At 36.1% G+C, this 20,195-nt stretch overlaps 1 protein-coding gene across 1 annotated transcript in view; it reads right to left on the reverse strand.

Moving 5' to 3' along the window:
* The window catches only part of LOC107159660 (hippocampus abundant transcript-like protein 1), a 48,687-nt gene extending 43,218 nt beyond the window's left edge, over positions 1-5,469 (reverse strand). Inside the window, exons 1-2 of the mRNA XM_048800517.1 lie at positions 5,004-5,469; positions 1,524-1,619 (exon numbers count right to left, since the gene is read on the reverse strand). Coding sequence (XP_048656474.1) covers positions 1,524-1,532 — 9 coding nt within the window. The 5' untranslated portion in view covers positions 1,533-1,619; positions 5,004-5,469. The remainder of the gene's footprint in view (positions 1-1,523; positions 1,620-5,003) is intronic.
* Positions 5,470-20,195: the final 14,726 nt, after the last annotated feature.

Below are 20,195 nucleotides of genomic sequence, written 5' to 3' on the forward strand. Positions count from 1 at the left end.
AACCGAGGGTCAGAATGGCCCAAGGACACAATTCAGCCCACAGTAGTCACTTTTAATGATTCCTCTTCTTGGAGATGGTAGTGTGTAGCTAAGTGGTACAGCACTTGCCTAGCTGTGCCCCCTGGGTTTGACCCCCAGCGCTGTACTCACATGTACACAAATCCTCTTAAATCTCCTTCTCAATTTTATTCAAAATTCAAAAGTCCCAAAATAAAATATCTGATTTCTGAAGCTTTGGTTAAAGGACCACTCCAGGGCTTGCTAGCTTTGAAAATGTTACAGCATACATGTGTACAGGTATCAGGGAAGGGGAAAGGTGTAGCCAGGTCATCCAAAGAAATAGTTGTTGCACTACTTCTTAAATGACCAGCAGCATCACAAGTACACTCAGATATCTTTATTTCTATAAGTCCAAGGTTTCTCTATCTACTGTTATCCCAATGTTCCATGCACAGCCACAAGCCTACCCTTCTCCTCAGATGGAATCAATACGGAGTTGTGCCAAGTCACTGAATGCAGTGGCAATACTATGAGACCACTCCTCTGGATTCAGGATTTCCAGACCAGTCCTATTGGTCTTAACTGACATTCTGTTACCTGAAGACTAAATGCTAAGTCTGTTTTTAACCAACATGAAATAGCACAAGGGAGGAAATAAATGAAAATTAAACTTCTTTTTTTTTTAATTTTAATTTATTTATTTTTTAGTTATCGGTAGACATAACATCTTTGTTTTGTATGTGGTGCTGAGGATCGAACCTGGGCCGCACGCATGCCAGGGGAGCGCGCTACCGCTTGAGCCACATCCCCAGCCCCAAACTTCCTTTTTTAAATGGTGAAAAGGTAATAGTTAATTTTCGATAACTTCAATAGGAAATTATTATACACATGTGAAGTCTTTGATCAGTAATTGACTCTGTGGTACTAGATACACTATAGTTTTTCTTCTTACCAATTCATTCCAGGTTTGTTTCCTTCAACTCCAATTGGCACTTAGATGTGTGTAATTCTTTGCTTATTTGAGAACCAACCCTAAATTTCTCAGGGATCTGAGTTCCTGTCGGGAAATTCAACACTGGGTTGGTAGAAATGGCTACAAATAAGATACCAAAACCAGAAAAGCAGACATTCTTGTGATTATTACTCCCATTTTTACAAGGTGCTTGTCAATCTCTTATTTACTATGTTCTTAAGTCACAAAGACAACACAAACTTCAACAAAGCTTTGCAATTATTTCCTATAGGATATCTAAGGACCTTACTAAATATATACAGTTCACTTGTATAATAGCACACCTTGGACACTGGTTCAGTGGGAGTGCAGTGCTACCCATGAATATTAAATGAGATGTTTTGTTGCAGGTGGTTTACAGAACACATGGTAGAAACAACCCAACTGAACAAGCAGTCTTTAATCACTACCAAGAGCTACTCCAAACATAAGCCCAGATACCCAAACCTAGGGATGCCTGCCTAAGAACCTCTATAGCCTTCATAAACAAGGACCAGTCAGTAATACTTACAGTCAACATTGGCGTTGTTAACAGGCCCCATGCAAAGAATTCAAGGAAGATGACAATAGCAGCATGGTAAACACTTGGTCGGCCAAAGCCTTGGAGCTGAAAAAGAAAGAAAGTTATTTTGAAGCATAGTAAAGAGATAAAAGAAATGATCTTAAAATGGCATTAAAAATACAAATTAAATTAGACCACCTTAATTATTTAACATGAAACTTACTTATAGGGGCCAGGAATATAACTCAATGGTAAAGTATATGCTTATTACCATGTGCAAGGCCCTGGGTTCCATCCCCAACACCCCACTCACACCCACCCTTCTTTCTGTGGTATTCTTTATTCCCTCGCCTCCCCTAATCACAGTACTAAAGTACTAAAGTACTAAAATTAGAGACTAGTCCCATCAATGTAAATCACTGGCATTTTGGTAGGAAATTAATTGGGTCTTCAAGACCTTACTGTCCCTTACTAATTCTAATTCTGTACTTTTCAGTAACTTAACCTCTCTGCCTGAAGTTTCCTTAGCTACACAATGAGAAAGATGAATATGTGGGTCAGATGCTCAAAAGTCTCAGTGGAAGCACATAATTGGAAGAGAACCAATAAGAATCAGGTTAAATCTGGAAACACACTCAGTATCTAAAGACAAAATTCAGCTTTCTGTTTCCATTTTGTTATAAAGGTTCTACCTAATCTGATATTTTCTATAGTTTGTGATTCCTGGAGATGAAATCTAAACTTCCCTTTCAATGTAATGTCCTTGACTCTGTGGCAATGCTTGTTGCAAAATCACTGTTCTGCTAGTATGTGGTAGTAACTGGAAGTGATATTCAGAAGACTTAAAAAAAAAAAAATCACACCCTATTCCCATTCTTATATTTACAAGTCTTCAAAAGGTAGAAGTATATTTGTATGGTCAGACAAATCCAGATTGTAGAAGAGTCTGCAAGACAACTGACCTGGTCTCCTTAAAAATGTCAATGTCACTGAATAAAATAAAATAAAGGCAAGAGACTGATCAAAATTAAAGACACTTGAGTCAAGAAAACAAAAATGGGTACTTCTTGACTGGATTCTCATGAAATGGGAACAATGGGAGAAATATAACTAAGAACTATATATTAGATAATCATGTGGCATTAATCTTATATTTCTGGGTATTCTTGATGTCTGCAACTTACTGTCAAATGGTTTAGGAAAAACTGGTACATATATCCATTCTAAATCAAAGGTCACAAAATTTTAACTGCTGGATTTAGAAGAAGGGAATATAAATGTTCATTTTACTATTTATTTTTTTTTTTTTTTTTTTTTTTTTTTAAAGTTCTTTTTTTTTAATATTTATTTTTTAGTTTTCAGCGGATACTACATCTTTGTTTGTATGTGGTGCTGAGGATCGAACCCGGGCCGCACGCATGCCAGGCGATCGCGCTACCACTTGAGCCACATCCCCAGCCCCTACTATTTATTTTTTGTAGTTCTGACTTTTTTCCCCCAAAACAGCCAGTACAACTGCTATCAATATTCAAAACTGCAAATCCCTTGGCTAATAAGTATTTTTAAAAAGAATTAAATTATATGACATTTGTAAAACAACACATTCACAACAGAAACTTAAGTTTAAACAACAGAAAAAAGCCCACTTAAGAGCCTAACAACTAAAAATAAAAAAAAAGATTAAAAATGCATTTATTAGCACTAGATTTAAAAAGTACCAGTTTTGCTAGTCCTTTACTAGAATGGAAACTGTCACAACTACTCAGCTTTGCCTGTGACAGGCCTGTTTGAGACCCTCTCTGTCCCTCCTTCCTGTGTATAGCTCCTGAATTCAGAAACACTGGCATCAGGCCTAGCTCCTCTCTTGCTGGCTAGCTCTCCCCCAATCCAACCCTTAGGTCTCCTGCCTACATTACAGGATAGCTTTCTAAATGGGACCCTACTCCATTTTGCTCCTTCACCTCACGCCAGAGGGATGGGTCTCAATGTAAATCAGATCCCATTACCCCTCTGGTGCCCACTGCATCCAACCATGCCCAGCAGGGTCCCACAACTCCTTCTCTCCTTGTTATGCTCTATCATTTTCTAGAGGAAACAAATGTCATAATTTTAATTTATTGTTTATTTCCCCTGGAATATAAATGCCACATAGGAAAGGTTCAATGATCCATTCCAAATAGTCATTCTCCCATTCCCCTATAAAATATTAGTGGCACGGAAGAAGGATCTCTTTAGAGACTAATGTCTTTTTTTTCTATTCTCTCATTTTAGCACAAATCTGAATGTATGAAAAAATCAGAATGAATGGTCTTGTTCCTTCAACAATGAAGTGGTATGAGTAAAGTGGGGAGAGTGAAAACCACAATATATAAATTTAAAAATTTTAAGAAATATTAACCCAAAAGCAATGAGTAAACTTTGGATTTTGACTAAAACTGGAAAAAACAAGATAATTTTAAGATAGTCATGGAAATGTGAAAACGAACTGGGCATTAGATGATTCTAGAGTTACATTCACTGTACTAGTGGTATTAAAGTTAGATTTTAAGTCCTTATTTCTCAGAAATAGATACTAATGTATTTATTTAAGAAATGAGATGATGTCTCAAATCTAGTTTTAAAACAACAGAAACTTAAAAAATGACAAAATAAATCAGAAGTAGGAGTAGCAGATTAAATGAAGAAAGGGCAAAAAGTGATGATTATTGAAGATGAGGGAGAATATGTGAAGGGGACACTTGCAATTTTCGTGTAAAAACGTCCATCAGAAAAATTTTTAAGTTGGGAAGATCAACGACAAAGACAAAAACTTACAGAAGATTATGATTCCCAGAATGGACTTATCTTAGGCTTTGTTGTACGATTTTATTTATAATTTCTTTGGTATTCCTTCAGAACTGGCACTTATCTACCACACACTACTGTTTAGAAACCAATTTTCAGTGACTGTTTTAGGCATTTCATCTACATGAAAAAGGAGAAAGTACATTTGTTCCCAAGAAATTGAAGTGTGTACTCCACAATATTTTAATAAATGTCAACGAATCATTACTACTAGAATGCTGGGAAAATTGTGGTGGCATTGTTACCAAATACATCAATTTAAAAAATCTGGATATAAATTTTATATTGGAAAGCAGTCAATTTATTAACATCCAAATGTGAACTGTTTAACTCATTACAAAGAATGACTAAGAACTTCTAAGTTTGATCTTTTGGGTAAATAAATTAAGAAAGTAATGATTTTCCATATGAACTACATAATACATAGAACACCGGATTACAAAAAGATGCACACACATATGTGTGCTTTAACATTCTGGCTAGACAGAAGTAGGCAATTCTTAACTCTGTAATCTAATTCTCAATTAAGTAGTTTGTAACTAAAAATTTCCTAGTCATATGGGTGAAAAATATGATTGGTACTTGTATTAGTCAGCTTTTCATCACTGTGACCAAATGCCTGACAAGAACTTAGAAGAAGTTTACCTTGGCTCACGGTTTCAGAGGATTCAGTCCATGGCCTCTTAACCCTGCCATACCCCTTGTTCCCTCCAAATCTTTGTTGACGCTGCACTCAAGTCATCTTTCTGAAAATACAAATATCATCCTATCACTCCTATGGAAGACTGTAAAGAACTAAGCTAAAAATTCTTCCTGTTCCTATCACACCTTGTCACAATCTAACTCTGGGGCTGATTCTATCATAAAGGGTAGTCTAGGATTGGGGGTGCATCTCAGTGATAGAGTGTGTTTTACATTTCATTCTCTAGCGATAATCCCTAAGTGTGGTCTCTAACACCAAGAGGGAAAAAAACCAAAGTGTAGTCTATTTCTCTCTTTCCCAGTTCTGGGCTGGTTCAACAATTTGCTCTGAACAAAAGAAGTGAAAACATGGCTCCTGAACTTTTAGGCCTTTCGAGTTCCTCAAGCCTAACGTGTGAGGAAATTTCTTCTAACCAAGGAGGCTGAGAGCACCCCAGGCTTTCCCTGTTCAGACCAGCTAGCTTCACAGGCATCACCAACCGCCAGACCCAGGAACAAGGCCATGTTCACTTGTCACTCCAGTTAAGCCTTGAGATGACTGCAGAAGCCCTAGAAACCACAGGCAAGACCAGTGCCCAATCCCCACCTGAGCCCCACCCAAACTGCTACCCCAACAGACCGTTATCAGCGTGGGCAGATTCAAGTCACTAAGTTTTATGTGGCAACTAAGTGCTACAAACCCCCTCTGTCCTCATGATAAAGATTAAGACTTCATGAGGCCCCTTTTGTAGCTTTCTAATCTTTTCTTTCACTGCACATGTCAATGATAAATCTGAGAGATGAAAAGAATATATTCTTCTTCATAAAAACACCATTTTATATTGTTTTATAGAGTGGATGTGTTTATAGACATTTGTGGTCAGAAAGGGCAACAACTACTGTGAAATCACATTTTGAAGGCCAGACTTTAAAAACATAAACAGTTCACAGCAACAGTGGTGTGAAGGAATAGAGGAGGGTGGGTCATCTGACTTATTATATAAGCACACAGAACATGCCACAACATGGATGAACTCTGGGCACATTATGTTAAGTAAAATGAGCCAGTCACAAAAAAGACATTATGTGGTTCCACTTTCATGAGCTATCTAAAGAAGTGAAACTCAAAGAAACAGAAAGTAGAAGAGGAGTGGCCAGGGGCTGAGGGAAAGGGAAAATAAGTTGTCATTGTTTGAGGGAGAAATAAGGAACAGGCATAATGGGTTTAGAGTTTCAGTTTTGCAACATTAAGAAATTCTGGAGATTGGTGGCACAACACTGAGAAAATGCTTAACACCACTGAACTGTACACTTAAAAAAACGGTACACTTTAAGATAAATTTTGTGTTATGTGAATTTTACCACAATTTTAAACACACATTCATGGGATATCCAGTCATGTAAGGAAAAAGTATAAAATTTTTGAAGTATATTCTAATCCAAACCAGTACTGCCACAAGATTCATAATAATTTCTGTATTACTACGGAAACTACATATGAAAAATATATTTCACTATGAACTGTCAATATTTTCACCATTCACATATTTGCTACCTTTCACCTATATCCTTTTTATCTATCTGGTTAGTAAAGTGCTCTAGAAAAAGAATTCTTAATCAGAAAGCTTTTTAAAAAAATATTAATGTGAATAAAGAACATAGTTTTAAAAAAGCAAATCAATGTGGGCTACGATGTAGTTCAGGGTTAGAGCATATACAAGGCACTGGGTTCAATCCCCAGCACCAAAAACAAAACAAAATGAACAACAACAAAAATGATCATACCAGAAGATTCTTCTTTTCTTCCTCCTACCTAATAACAGTTTTGGAGTACAAGCAGGAAAAAACAACTTTATTGGTTACCTCTTAAGTTAATCTAACTTTTCTACAAAGTCTAAAATTTTTCTCACCTCGAAAGGCCTAAATAAATGGCATGTCTAGCTAGGCATGGTGAGGCACACCTGTTAATCCCAGCGGCTCAGAACACTGAGGCAGGAGGATCAGAGTTCAAAACAGGCCTTAGCAACAATGAGGTGCTAAGCAACTCAGTGAGACCCTGTCTCTAAATAAAATACAAAATAGGGCTAGGGATGTGGCTCAGTGGTTGGGTGCCCCTGAGATCAATCCTTCGTATCCCCCACCCCAGATAAAAAAATAAATGGCATGTCTATCACATTGGAAAGATTAAGAATACGTTAAATATTCAAAATTGACAACTTCTTAAACTAAACCAATGAAAAACCAACTTAAAGCAATCCAAGAGGCCAATAATAATTTCTGTAAATATTCCTATCTCTATCAATGATCTCTGAGAATAAAACTATTCAGCTGCAAGTAATAAACTCATATTTGTTGAGCTCTACTAAATATCAGCTAAGCAAGAACAATGGTGAGCAACAGAAGCGATTCCTGCTCTCATGTCATGGAATGTAAAATTACAAAAGGAAATATACACTCTAAAGGAAAAGACCTAGGCTAGCAACAGTATTAAAAGGACCCTGAGTAATAGCCAGAAAATTATTCTGTAACAGCAGCTACACATGTAATGCTAGGCCCTAATAAAGCACATGGTATATGCTATCATTTTATCCGATTACAGCCTTCTGAGTTAGAAACTATTAAATAAATTGCTCAACTCAAACAATAAATGATTGACTGAGCTGGCATTACATCAAGATAGTCACTCACCTTCAGAATGTGTGTTACTCTTATATTGTACTACTTTTCTTTTCTTTTTTTTAGTCTTAAAAGTAACCTTTTCTATTCAGACCGTTTATTCTTTTTTTCTATTTTTATTGGTTCTTTTTAGTTATACAATAGAATTTATTTTGACATTATAAAAGCATGAAATATAATTTGTTTCAATTCAGTCCCCACTACTTTCCCTTCCCTCTTCTCCTCCCTTCCCCTGGTCCCTTCCCTCTACTCTACTGATCTTCCTGCTAATTAAAGTTTTTTTTTTGTTTTGTTTTGTTTTTTAAATTAGTGTCTGGTGGATGTACATGATGGTGATTCACTGGGGTATATTTATCATGCACAGTAACGTAAGGGCAGATTCATTCTACTATCTTTCCCTATCCCATCTCTCCTCCCTTTCTTTATTCGCCTTTGTCTACACCACTGATCTTTCTTCTCTTTTCCTCACCCCCCACTTATTTTGGATTAGCTTCTGCATATCAGAAAAAAACATTCAACTCTACTTCTTTTCATATAGAGTTGATTCTCCACAAACAGAATCAGCACATATGAGTGGTAGACAGCCTGCACTGCAGGAACCTGAATAAGTGGTGACAGGAGTCAAAGGTAGCCAGTCCCTCAAACAAAGCAAAATGCATACCTTAACCCACTCACTAGTTCCTCACACTGAGTTTGGCAACAGCATTTGGGTAATAGGGCAGTTTCCACCAATCTCTTCATTTACTTTCTCAAATATACCTGAAAAGCTCAGATGAACTAGGGCACCTGGCTTTTCTCAATCAAGTCAACTGCTATACACAGGGAAAACATAAAGTTGAAAGTTATTCCCATTCATTCCACACATGATCCCCAACTCAAAGATCAAAGTACACAGTAAACACCAGCAAGCTGCAAGTATGAAAGCAAAAGCAAAAGGACAGACTCGCTTCTCTTCACATGCAGTGCCTGGATGCTTCTCCTCTCTGCCATATCCTTTCTACTGGTGGCCAAACTGAAGGGCAGACAACATGACCACTTCATTTAGAATGAATCAGCTGCTTTTTATGAGAGGAGAATTTTTTTTTTAAAGGAGGAGGAGTGGCAGCGTGTTATTAGTCCAGATACAAATAATATAGTAAAGTAAAAATGCCTTTTTTTCGGAGAAAATACTAAGATGATCACTATGTAATAACATTGTATTTAAAAATAAAGGAAATACTCTTACTATACTATAATCTTTCAGTTCATACTTCTTTAATAGCTATAATTTTCCTCTAAGGCAGTGATAGGTGTTGTAAGAGTCAGGGTGCAGATACAGCTAAGAGAACATACAAACAGCATATACACTCTGAATGCTAAAATTAGGAAGCCCATCACTGCAAAAGATAAAGAATAAATACATGTTGAGTATCTCTTATCTGAAATGCTTGGGACTGAAAGCTGTGTTGGTCAGTGTTTCATTACTGTGACAAAACACCTCAGATTAAAAAAAAATTATAAAGAGGCAAGGTTCATTTTGGCTCATTTGGGAGGTTTTAAGTTCACGGTCCATTGGTCTATTGTTTTGGGGCCTGCAGCAATGCAGCACATCATTGTGGCACCTGTAGCAGAGGAGGCCGCTCACCTTATAGAAATCAGGTAGCAAAGAGAGAGACAGGAAGGGGCCCAGGTCACCATATTCCCTTTAAGGGCACGCCCCAAGCCCTAACTACTAAAGGTTCCACCATTTCCCAATAGTGAGGGGCACTCAAAATCTAAACTACTCAAATATATAAATGCTAATGGGATGACATTATTATACAGCCAATTTACACATAAATATATTTATAATACTCATATCAATAGGCATATATTATAGTTTGTATATGAAGTGTCTACCAAAAGCTTGTGTTAATGCAGGTATGTTCAGAGGTGAAATGACTAGATTGTGAGAGAGCTGTAGCCCAATCAGTCCACCCTAGTTTGACTGCACTAACTAGGTAGTAACTATAGACAGAGGGGCTATGGCTGGAGGAAGTGGATTGCTACTCTGAAAGAGTTCATCTTCTCTGTTGCATCTTCCCCTTTCTCCCTCTGCTTCCTGGTCACCATAAGGTAAGTAGTTCTCCTCTGCCATGCCCTTCCACCATGATGTTCTGCCTCACCTTGGGCCCAAAGCAATGGAGTCAGCCTAACCTGAACTAAACTTCTGAAACTGTGAGCCAAAATATGTAAGTTGTTCTTACAGGGTATTCTGGTCACAGAGAAGAAAATTTGACTAACATAGTATATAATTGCTTCATCATTTTTAACAGCAGCTTAATAATATTCCAACACATGAATGTACCACATTATTTCATAAGGTTACTCTGAAGTTACAGATACTATTTCATGCTTATTATGATCAATATATACTCATCTTGCACCTATCCCTGTCAAGTCTTGTTCAAATATTGTTTTAGGATAAGTTCCCTGAAGTAGAACTGCTAGGTCAAAGGCATGAGCTTTTTTGTACGTATATTAAGTGTCAGCTTCCATATAGGTTTAACCACCCCTGGAATATACTACAAAAGAATGGAGATTTAAGAATTGAAGATTTCTCTAAAGCAACATTCAAAAATCCTAATACTAAAAAGTCTCTCCTTTTCATACCAAGTATCATCTTATGACTGTATTTCATGACCCATCAATCATAGTATATACTCATATGTCAGGATTTGGCTAATTAAAAACACAAAGCCACTATTTTTCTTTAGGGAACATCATATTACAGGACCAGATCCTACATGAGGTTTTCACACTTTTACGGTATCACATTATCTTACCTGCAGAGGAACAGGTACTTTAGTACTCCATGGATCTGTCCACAAAGAACTACTAATGTGTAAATAATCTTAACTGAACTTTTGCTACTTTCAAAATGTAGAAATTAGATGTATAGTAATCGATGATCATGAAGCAAACTACATTTTTCTTCAGATCTCCTGTTGGACTGACCCAAGTTAGCAAGAGACGATGTAGTAGAGTGGAGCTACTCAAGCATGACTGACGATAAGATGATGCCATCTCTGTCACTGCACACAAAGAACAAGAGACAAAGCTCAGGCAACGCAGGAGTTTTTTTCCCTTCCTCCACTGAGGAACAGGAAAAACCAACTTGACTGTGTATTCAACTCTGTAACATGAGGAACTGAGCTGTCAAGTAAAAATTAGATTGGAACGTAGATATGAGGAAAGCCCCAGCACCACCATAGTCAGCCTGGCTATTTTTAGCACATAAGTTATCTCCATGCTCTTGTTTATCTCTAGTCAAATACGTAACGTACTGCACCTACTTTTTACAGCTATCATAAGAATGGATGAATTATGGCTAGTAAAAACCATATCAACCTCCCTCAGAACTTTGTAAATATAATAATATTCACAATTTCTGAAAAAAATTCCAAAAATTATACGAAGGAAGTGAGAACCACTCATTTAAGGGCGATTAAATGATAAAAGTAGGAAAACACTCAGGTTTTTTGGTTCTATGTTACTCTGCTTCAATAGAAAGGTCTAATACTACATAAATAATATAGGTCCTAGAAAAGAAGAGACTATTTCAAAAGAGAGCAAAAAAGAACCTGGAAAGCACACCAATCAGAGTGAAGAGGGAAAGGTCGAAAGAACTTTCCAGAGGATCCCGTGCCTTTGCCAGGAAGTGCCCCTTCCTTTCTACCTTAATGAATGTCACAGTCATGACATTTTTTTCAATAAAATTATGGGCCCATTTAGAAGTAAAGAAAGGGGAGAAAATCACTGAGTATGAAATGAAGCAGTGACACTGAGGCTGAAATACTAATTTTTATTTTAAAAAAGTAACTTCTTAAGCTAAAGAAAGACAACTTTTTTTTTTTTTAAGCAAGTAAAGCTAGAGAGGTTATTTAGGCATTTTCTTGGTAATAAATAAAAGACTGGTTACATTTACATAAAAATATAAAGATACACATCAAAACACTTCAGTTAAAATACAACTGTTAATTTGAAATTTATATAAGTGGATATTAGAAGAAGTCTGAACATTTGACTTAATCCTCTATCTTAAGTCAGAAAGAATTACAAAATAAACCTTCAATAAGTTAGAAAAACTAAAGATAACAGGAAATGTAAATAAATAAGAGTAAAGCAAAGGCAAAACTGGTTTATTTGGAAATACTAATAAAAGTTTTATGTACCATGGAGGATGTTAAGAAACAGAGTTCTCCTTCAAAACAAGACAAAGTAAATGAATCCAGATTACCCTCCTGTGGGAGGGAGGAACAAAAGGAGGAAGAGAGGAAAGGAGGGAGGGAGGGAGAGAGGGAGGTAGAAAGTGAGGAAGGAAAGATTTCTGGGTACCAGATGCCAGGTAACAAAGGACCCAGATATCTGAAGTGAGAAGACAAGTTGTACTTTATCATTACCCAAGTTTACTGCCTTAACAAGAGTTCCCAGGCTCCAGTACCAGAAGGAAGAGCCCAGGCAAAGCTTAGAGGACTCCCCAAGAGATTCAGCTGAAAGGCCAGGGAGATCAAGGCAGGACAGGGTATTAAAGAGGAAGAAAGGAAGGGAAAGAAAAAGAGAGCGGGAGAGAAGTGAAGGGAGAGACAGAAAGAAAAAAATAAGGAGAGAGGGAAGAGAGAAAAAAAAAAGGAGAGGGAAGGAGGAAGAGAAGCCAAGAAATCTGCAGAGGTTTCACCTCAAGGAATTCCGAGTCCTGATAAGCACATGCATGTAAAGAAATAACCAAAGGCCAGGGGAAAAATATCTTATGAGTGTCCAGATATGGTCAAATGCCACAATGAGCCTATATATGTTTCTACCACTCAGACTTCAAGGCGTGAAGGTACACACCTATAATTCCAGTGATTCAGGAAGCTGAGGCAGGAGGGTCATAAATTCAGGGCCAGCCTTGACAATTTAGAGAGATTTGTCTCAAAAAATGAAATGGGCTGGGGATATAGCAGAGTAACCCTTGTAAAGCAGAGCATCCTTGGATTCAATATCCAGTACTGAAAAACCAAAACCAACCAACCAACCAAACAAACAAACAAAATCCTCATTATTCACAGAGCATTGGATAATCAGGAAGACCCTGAGTAATGAGTGGGGGATCATTAAACCCTGCAGTGAGTATGCTCTGAATGAGCCCAATAAATTAACAGCAATCTAAACAATGCAAAAAATGTAACACAATCACTAAGGTTACAAACATTATAGCCATGCACATATATATTATATACAATGAACTAAAAATACAATATGTATTTTTGTAATTTTGGTTCATAACTCCACTCTCAATTTCCTACAAGATTTAAAAAGTGCACAAAAATAATTGTTAATTGATGTTTGGATCTCCAAATGTATAAAGATATAATTTGTGACAATAATGATGTAAGGGGAAGGAGAGAGAAATATAGTAGATTCTATAGATTTATTTCTCTCTTTTTGCTGGCGATCAAACTCAGAGCCTATGTATGCTAGGCAAGCACTCTACCATTGATTCTGTATACTTCTGAAGTTAAATTGGTATCAATCTAAATTATATTGATCTAAATTTAGGATGTAAAATGCAATCTTCATAGTAATCATAAATAAAACATCTTCAATATACACATAAAAGGAAAAGAAAAGGAAACCAAAATATTTCACTACAAAAAATTATCTTTCTTTACCAGTAATAGCTTTAAATGTAGATGTATCAGGCTTTCAAATTAAAAGGCAAAATTTGGCAGAAAGGATTAAAAGCAAGCATGATACAAGTAATGCTTTCTTTAAGAGACTTGCTTTGGGTTTAAAGACACAAATAGAAAGGGAAAGAATAGAAAATAATATTCCACATAAACAAACCCAAAGAGAGCAGGGTTATTTGCTAATATCAGATCACAAAACTGTTAAGCCAAATGAGGTGGCACATAACTATAATCCCAGTTATCCTGGAGTCTGAGGCAGGGTAGCAAGTTTGAGGTCAGCTTGGGCAATTTAGTGATAGTCTGTCTCAAAATAAAAATAAAAGGGCTAGAGATGTAGTGTAGTGGTGGAGTGCTTACCTGGCATATGAGAGGCCCTGGGTTTGATTCCCAGGACCATGGGGTGGGGTCATTAGATAAAGTAGATATTTTGCCTGGCATGGTGGCATGTGCCTGTAGTTCCAGCTACTCAGAAGGATTGAGGGGGGAGAATCACCTGAGCCCAGCCTGGGAAACCTAGACCTAGTGAGATCCCATCTCTAAATAAATAAGTAAAATAAGTATCTAATTTCATTATTGTACATATTTTCCCAGCATCATTAATTAAAGAGACTACCCTTTCCCATGTATGGTTTCATTTCTGGGCTCTCTATTCTGTCCCATTTGCTATTTTTGATTATAATAGCTTTGCAAGATAATCTGAAATCAGTGTTTCAGTGTGTAAGATAAATAAGTTATAGAGATGTACTATAAAGCACATCTACATGCCTACAGCTAGTAATACAGCATTATATACCATCAGCTTTCCATATCTGTGTGTTCTGCATCTGTGGATTTAAACAACTGTAGATTGAAAATATCCCGTGAAAAAAATCCAAGTATTTTTTTCTTGTCACTATTTCCGAATTAGTAAACCATAACTATTTCTATAGCATTTACATTGCATTAGGTATTACAAGTAATCTAGAGACGATTTAAAGTAAATGGAAAGATATATACAGCAAATACAACATCATTTTACATAAGGGACTTATGCATTTGCGAATGGGGACGAGTCCTGGAATCTATCCCCGATGGGATGACTATACTTAAAATTTGCTGGGAGAGTAGAGCTTATCTTAAATAATTTTACCACAAAAAATAAAATAATAATAATAATAATAATAATAATAATAATAATAATAATAATAATGCAGGAAGAAACTCTGGGAGGTGAGGGATATGTATGTGGTCCTGATAGTAGTTATGGTTTCACAGGTATATACTTAGCTCATACTCACCGAATTGTATATGTTAAATATAAGATTTTTTACAATGAATCAGACCTGAGTAAAGTGGTTTAATTTTGAAAATGCTATTAAGACGGGCTGAGGTTGTGGCTCAGTGGTGGAGCACTTGCCTAGCATGCATGAGGCACTGAGTTCAATTCTTAGCACCACATATAAATAAATAAAAGGTCCATCAACAATTTTTAAAAATTTTTAAATACTATTAAGAAATTAAAAACACCACCAAAAAATGATAAAGAGGTGAGTACATCAAGAAAAAAACAATTATAAAATACATCAAATGAAAGACCCCAAAATATATGAAGCAAATACTGAAAGAATTAAATGAAGAAACTTTTCTACATCAACTGGAATCAGCCAGGTGAGGTGCTGCTTACCTGTAACTAGACACTCATTAAGCTGAGGCAGCAGGATCACAGGTTCAAGGTCAGCCTCAGCAATTTAGTGATACCCTAATCTCCAAAAAGAGAGAGAGAAAGAGGGAACACGCTGGGATGTGGCTCAGTGTAAAGGGCCCCTAGGTTTAATTCCCAGTACCAGAAAAAAAAGAATATCTAGGGCATGCCTGTAAGGAAACAGAACTTGAATAACAATAAGAGCCACCTATATCTAACAATCATATAAACAACATTCCACCCAACAAAGAATACAGAAACCCCTGAAATGCACATCATTGTGTAGGGTAGATCATATATCAGGCCACAAACAGTCTCAATAAATTTTAAATACTGAAATCATGCAAAGCATCTTTTCCAATCGCAAAGGAATGAAGCTACAAGTCAAAGATAGAAGAAAAACTGGAAATTTCACAAATATGTATAATTTAAACAACATACCAAACAAAAAATAGGTCAAAAAGGAAATCACAAGGGAAATTAGAAAATACTTAAAAGTTGGTTGTGATGGCACTTGCCTATAATTCCAGCTAGTTGAGAATCTGAGGCAGAAGGATCACTTGAACCCAGGGATTCAAAGTTAGCCTTGGCAACACAGATTACATCTCAAAAAAAAAAAAAAGAGAAAATTCTTAGAGACAAATAATAAAAACAACAAAAACTAAAATTATGGGATGCAGCAAAAGGTAGAACGAAGAGAGATTATTGTAGCTATGAATGCCTTCTTTTAAAAAGCAGAAAGATTTCAAATCAATAACATAACTTTACAACTTAAGGAAGAGAAAAAGCAAAGCAAACCAAACTGAAATCAGTAGATTGAAGGAATAGGAAAAGTTTAAAGCATAGATAAATAAGAGAATAGTAAAACAGCATCAATGAACCTAAGAAGTGGTCATTTAAAAATATCAACAAAATTTTAGCTAGATTAACAACAACAACAAAAAGATACACACACACACACACACACACACAGAGTCAGACATAAAAGTAGGCCAATTACCACCAACAATCACAGAAATATAAAGAATACGAAAATACTATCAACAACAGTATACTGGATAACAATTATAAACTAGATAACCTAGATGACACGGTCAAATTCTTTGAAACACACAATTTACCAAAACCGAATCATTAAAAAATAGTGCATCTGAATAGACTTATAACAGAAGACTGACTCAGTAATCAAAAACCTCTTAACAAAGTCCAGGACCAGATGGCTTCAATGGTGAATTCTACCAAATGTTAGAAGAATCCTTCTCATAAACTTGAGAAAAACAAAAGAGGAATCACTTCCTAACTCATTCTATGAGGCCAGCATTACTACAATTCTAAAGCCAAACAAAAAACCGAAACAATACTACCAGAAAACTACAAACCAAGTCCCTTACGAATACTGATGTAAAAATCTTAAACAAAATACAAGCAAACCTAATCCAACAGCACATTACAAGGATTATCCACTGTTACCAAGTGAGATATAATCCTGGAATGTAAAGATGTTCAACATATTAAAATCATAATGGAGAAAAGGTATCTGATAAAATTCAACATGCTTTGTGATCAAAACACACAAAAAACTAGAGGTAAAAGTCATCTTTTTTTAACATCATAAAAGGCATATATTTAAAAACCCTACAGTTAACATAGGGATCAAAGACTTAAAATATTCCTCCTAATATAATGAACAAGACAAGAATGTCTTGCAGCTTCACCATTATTATTCAATATTGTACTGGAAATTCTAACCAGAGCAATTAGACAAGAAAAAAAAAAAAGCCATCAAAATTGGAAAGGAAGAAGTAAAACTATCCTTTATCTGCAGATGATGTGACCCTACATGTGGAAAATACCAAAGAATCCAGAAAAGTTATTAGAACAATTTAATTCAACAAAGTCGAAGAATACAAGATCAACATACAAAAATCTTTATGCTTCTTTCCCAATACAAATTTGTTGCTTCAATTCTACTTTTGAAAGATTTATGTGGACTTCATTGAAGATTTTTTTTCATTAAATGTTTTTCTAATTTCTGAAAAAAATCAATTGTTTCCAAGTCTTTGTGTTACTGGATTAGGCAAGAGTTTCTTAAAGATAAGACCAAATACATGATCTGTAAAAGAACAAGTTGACAAATTTCATCACAATCTAAAACTTCTACTCAAGACACCGCTCAGAGAATGAAAAGATGAACCACACACTAGAAATAAGGTATTTGCAAAACATCACAAAGGACCTGCATCCCAAATATATACAGAACTTAAAAATTCAATTATAAGAAAATCACCCACTCAGGTGGAAAAACAACAGTAACAACAAGCCTTTTCCAGGAAAAAATACAGGCTTAATGACGGCAAATTAAAGATCTAAATAATTCTAAATGTGAAATTGAAATGTTTCTGCTATAATGCATATTCACTCCACAAACTGCTATACATCAACAGCTTATAAATGTTTTGGGTTTTTTGCTTTAATTTATTTACAGAGTTTGGCTGTGCCAATATTCCAGTACTATTTTATCATTCTGGCTCCTAACAGTGTTAAAGATCAAAAGTTCATCATTACCCTTTTTTTCCCTTAATATGTCCCTAGATCCTTTCACTTCTTTACAACCAAAAAATGTCACCATTTTAGTCATTTTTAAAAATAAAAGCTGCTCCTCCATTTCACCAGTATTCTTATTCTGAAAAAACATTAACCATCACAGGAACTTCCTGGAACAATCTAAGGAAAATCATCTCACGAGACATTAGATGTCACCAGTCTTGTGAGCTTCCACATCAGTGCTCTTATATGATATCCAAATACTGGCTTCTTGGAGTCTATGAACACCCTGAAATATTCCACTAAATTTAGTGGATTTTCTTTGCAACAAATCATAATTCTCATCAGATGCCCAAGAATAAATGAACCTGAAAGAACTTTTCCTTTATCTGGCTGTGAAAACTATGCATATTAGAAAATCTACAGTCAATGATAATACAAATAATTCTGATAAAACATTTCAAGGGCTGGGGTTGTGGCTCAGTGGTAAAGTGCCTGCCTAGAGCATGCGGGGCCCTGGGTTCCATCCTCAGCACCACACATGAATAGATAAAATAAAGGTATTGTGTCTAGCTACAACTAAAAAAATAAATAAATGTTTTTTAAAAATCAAAATGCTTGTTAATAATGCACAACAGGGGAGAATAGAGCAGAGAGAAGACAATAAATAGGAGAACTTATTTGATATGCAGGCCTCCCTTTTCTAGGCAGAAAGATATCATGGAAGAAATACTTGACTCCTTTATTTTTCAGATCATTATATCTCTTTGCCAATATCTTTTTCAGTATCTACATCTCTTTGAGACATAGAAGAAAAGTAGTTGATTCTCTGTATATAGGCAGTATTCCCCATGATTATTAATACCAACAAACTGAAACCATGGTGTACCAGGAATAAAGCTAAAAGTAAATTACAACATATTAAAATAAAATAAAATCATGGGGCTGAGCTGGCCAGGCATGATGGTGCATGCCTATAATCCCAGTGACTTTCTGAGGCAAGAGGATGGCAAGTTGAAGGACAGTCTTAGCAACTTGGCAAGACCCTGTCTCAAAATAAAAACTAAAAAGGATTGGTGATGTAGCTCAGTGGTAGAACTACTGGATTCAATTCCCAGTACCGCAAAATCAAAACACACAAAACTATGGGGGCTGTAGGACAGTGAACCTGGAAGAGATATTAGAAGGAAACTGCAAGCAGGGAGGGAAAAAAAAAAGACATAATTTGGGGGTGCTGGCCTGAGACATGAACACCTAGGATTAAAGGGATTCACTGCTTTCCCAGCTTCCATACACTCAGAAAAGCACTTGTCATTTCAGTAACTACAGCAAATAAGAAAACTCAGTATTCACGGCAGTTTATCAATACCAAATGCACCTGCCCTCAGAGACAGCCTAGGTAGGAATATACCTGTGCCCCAAATTAGCAGATTAGCATCAGGATCCAAAGAAGAAAGAAGGAGAAATAAATTGAGTATAGGTTTCTTTGAGTAAACATACCTCAAAAGTTCCTGCTGTAAGCACATAAAATTAGCAACATTAACTTTTTTAGGTTGGGATCTACTTCTTGGCTAGATTAAAAAATAAGAGAGAACTGAGGTTTTTTTTAATCTCAGGGGATCGCTTATAGATCACTTTCTGACTACTCAAAATTTATATATGTAAAAACACTGAGAATAACATCTAATATTAAGGGCTTATTAGGAGATGGGTTTCAGCAATCCTCAAAATACTATGAGGTAAATACTATTATTAGGAGAGGTTATGTAATTTGCCCAAAGTTACACAGGTATTAAAGGTGGAAACTGGAATTCCAAGGATGCTTACTTAATCTCCATGTTAATAATGATTCCACCTGGCAGTTTTTTAGCCTGTAAGCCATTGGGAGTCAATGAAAAAAAAACTTCAGCAGTAGTGATCACATTTAAATTACTCAACAGTAATGTAAAGGGCAGACTTAGGATGAGATGAGTAAGGGTCTCAAAAGGGAGGTCAGTCTAGGAAAGGGACCATAGGAATGCAGAGGAGAGGGTGAAAACCTAAAAACAGCACCTAGTAAAAGTAGCTGCACTTTTTGCTCACTGTACATATGAAAAGAGATGAAGGAAGGTACTTCTCAGATTACTAGCTTGGCCACTAATTAGTAATTACTGTCTAACAATTCAAGGAAGAGAGAGGAGCTGGTAGTTTAGTTTTGTTTAGGGGATTGAAAGACAGTTTGGTTTAAATCAAAATTAAAACAAGAGAAACCAATTCTACAGAATTGACCTCCCCCTATAAGACAAGCTTTCCATATCTGCAAAATCCTACCTTGGAAACAAGCAATCTCTAATGCTTTTTCAAAAATAAGGAGTCACAGGGGCCTTCAACACTACTAAATCCTCATTATACAGATTAGGCACTGAATGGCTAGGCTGTGTCAATACTCTGCCCAGAGTGACATTACTCTAGTAGAACCAGGACTAGAAACCAGCTCTGCTAGCTCCATCCTCCTTACTGCTCCTTCTACTTCACCACCCTCCCAACTCTACTAATGGGAATTCACATCACCAAACATGCACGTAT

Source organism: Marmota marmota, unplaced genomic scaffold, assembly GCF_001458135.2.
Source record: "Marmota marmota marmota unplaced genomic scaffold, marMar, whole genome shotgun sequence".
Classification (NCBI taxonomy): domain Eukaryota; kingdom Metazoa; phylum Chordata; class Mammalia; order Rodentia; family Sciuridae; genus Marmota; species Marmota marmota.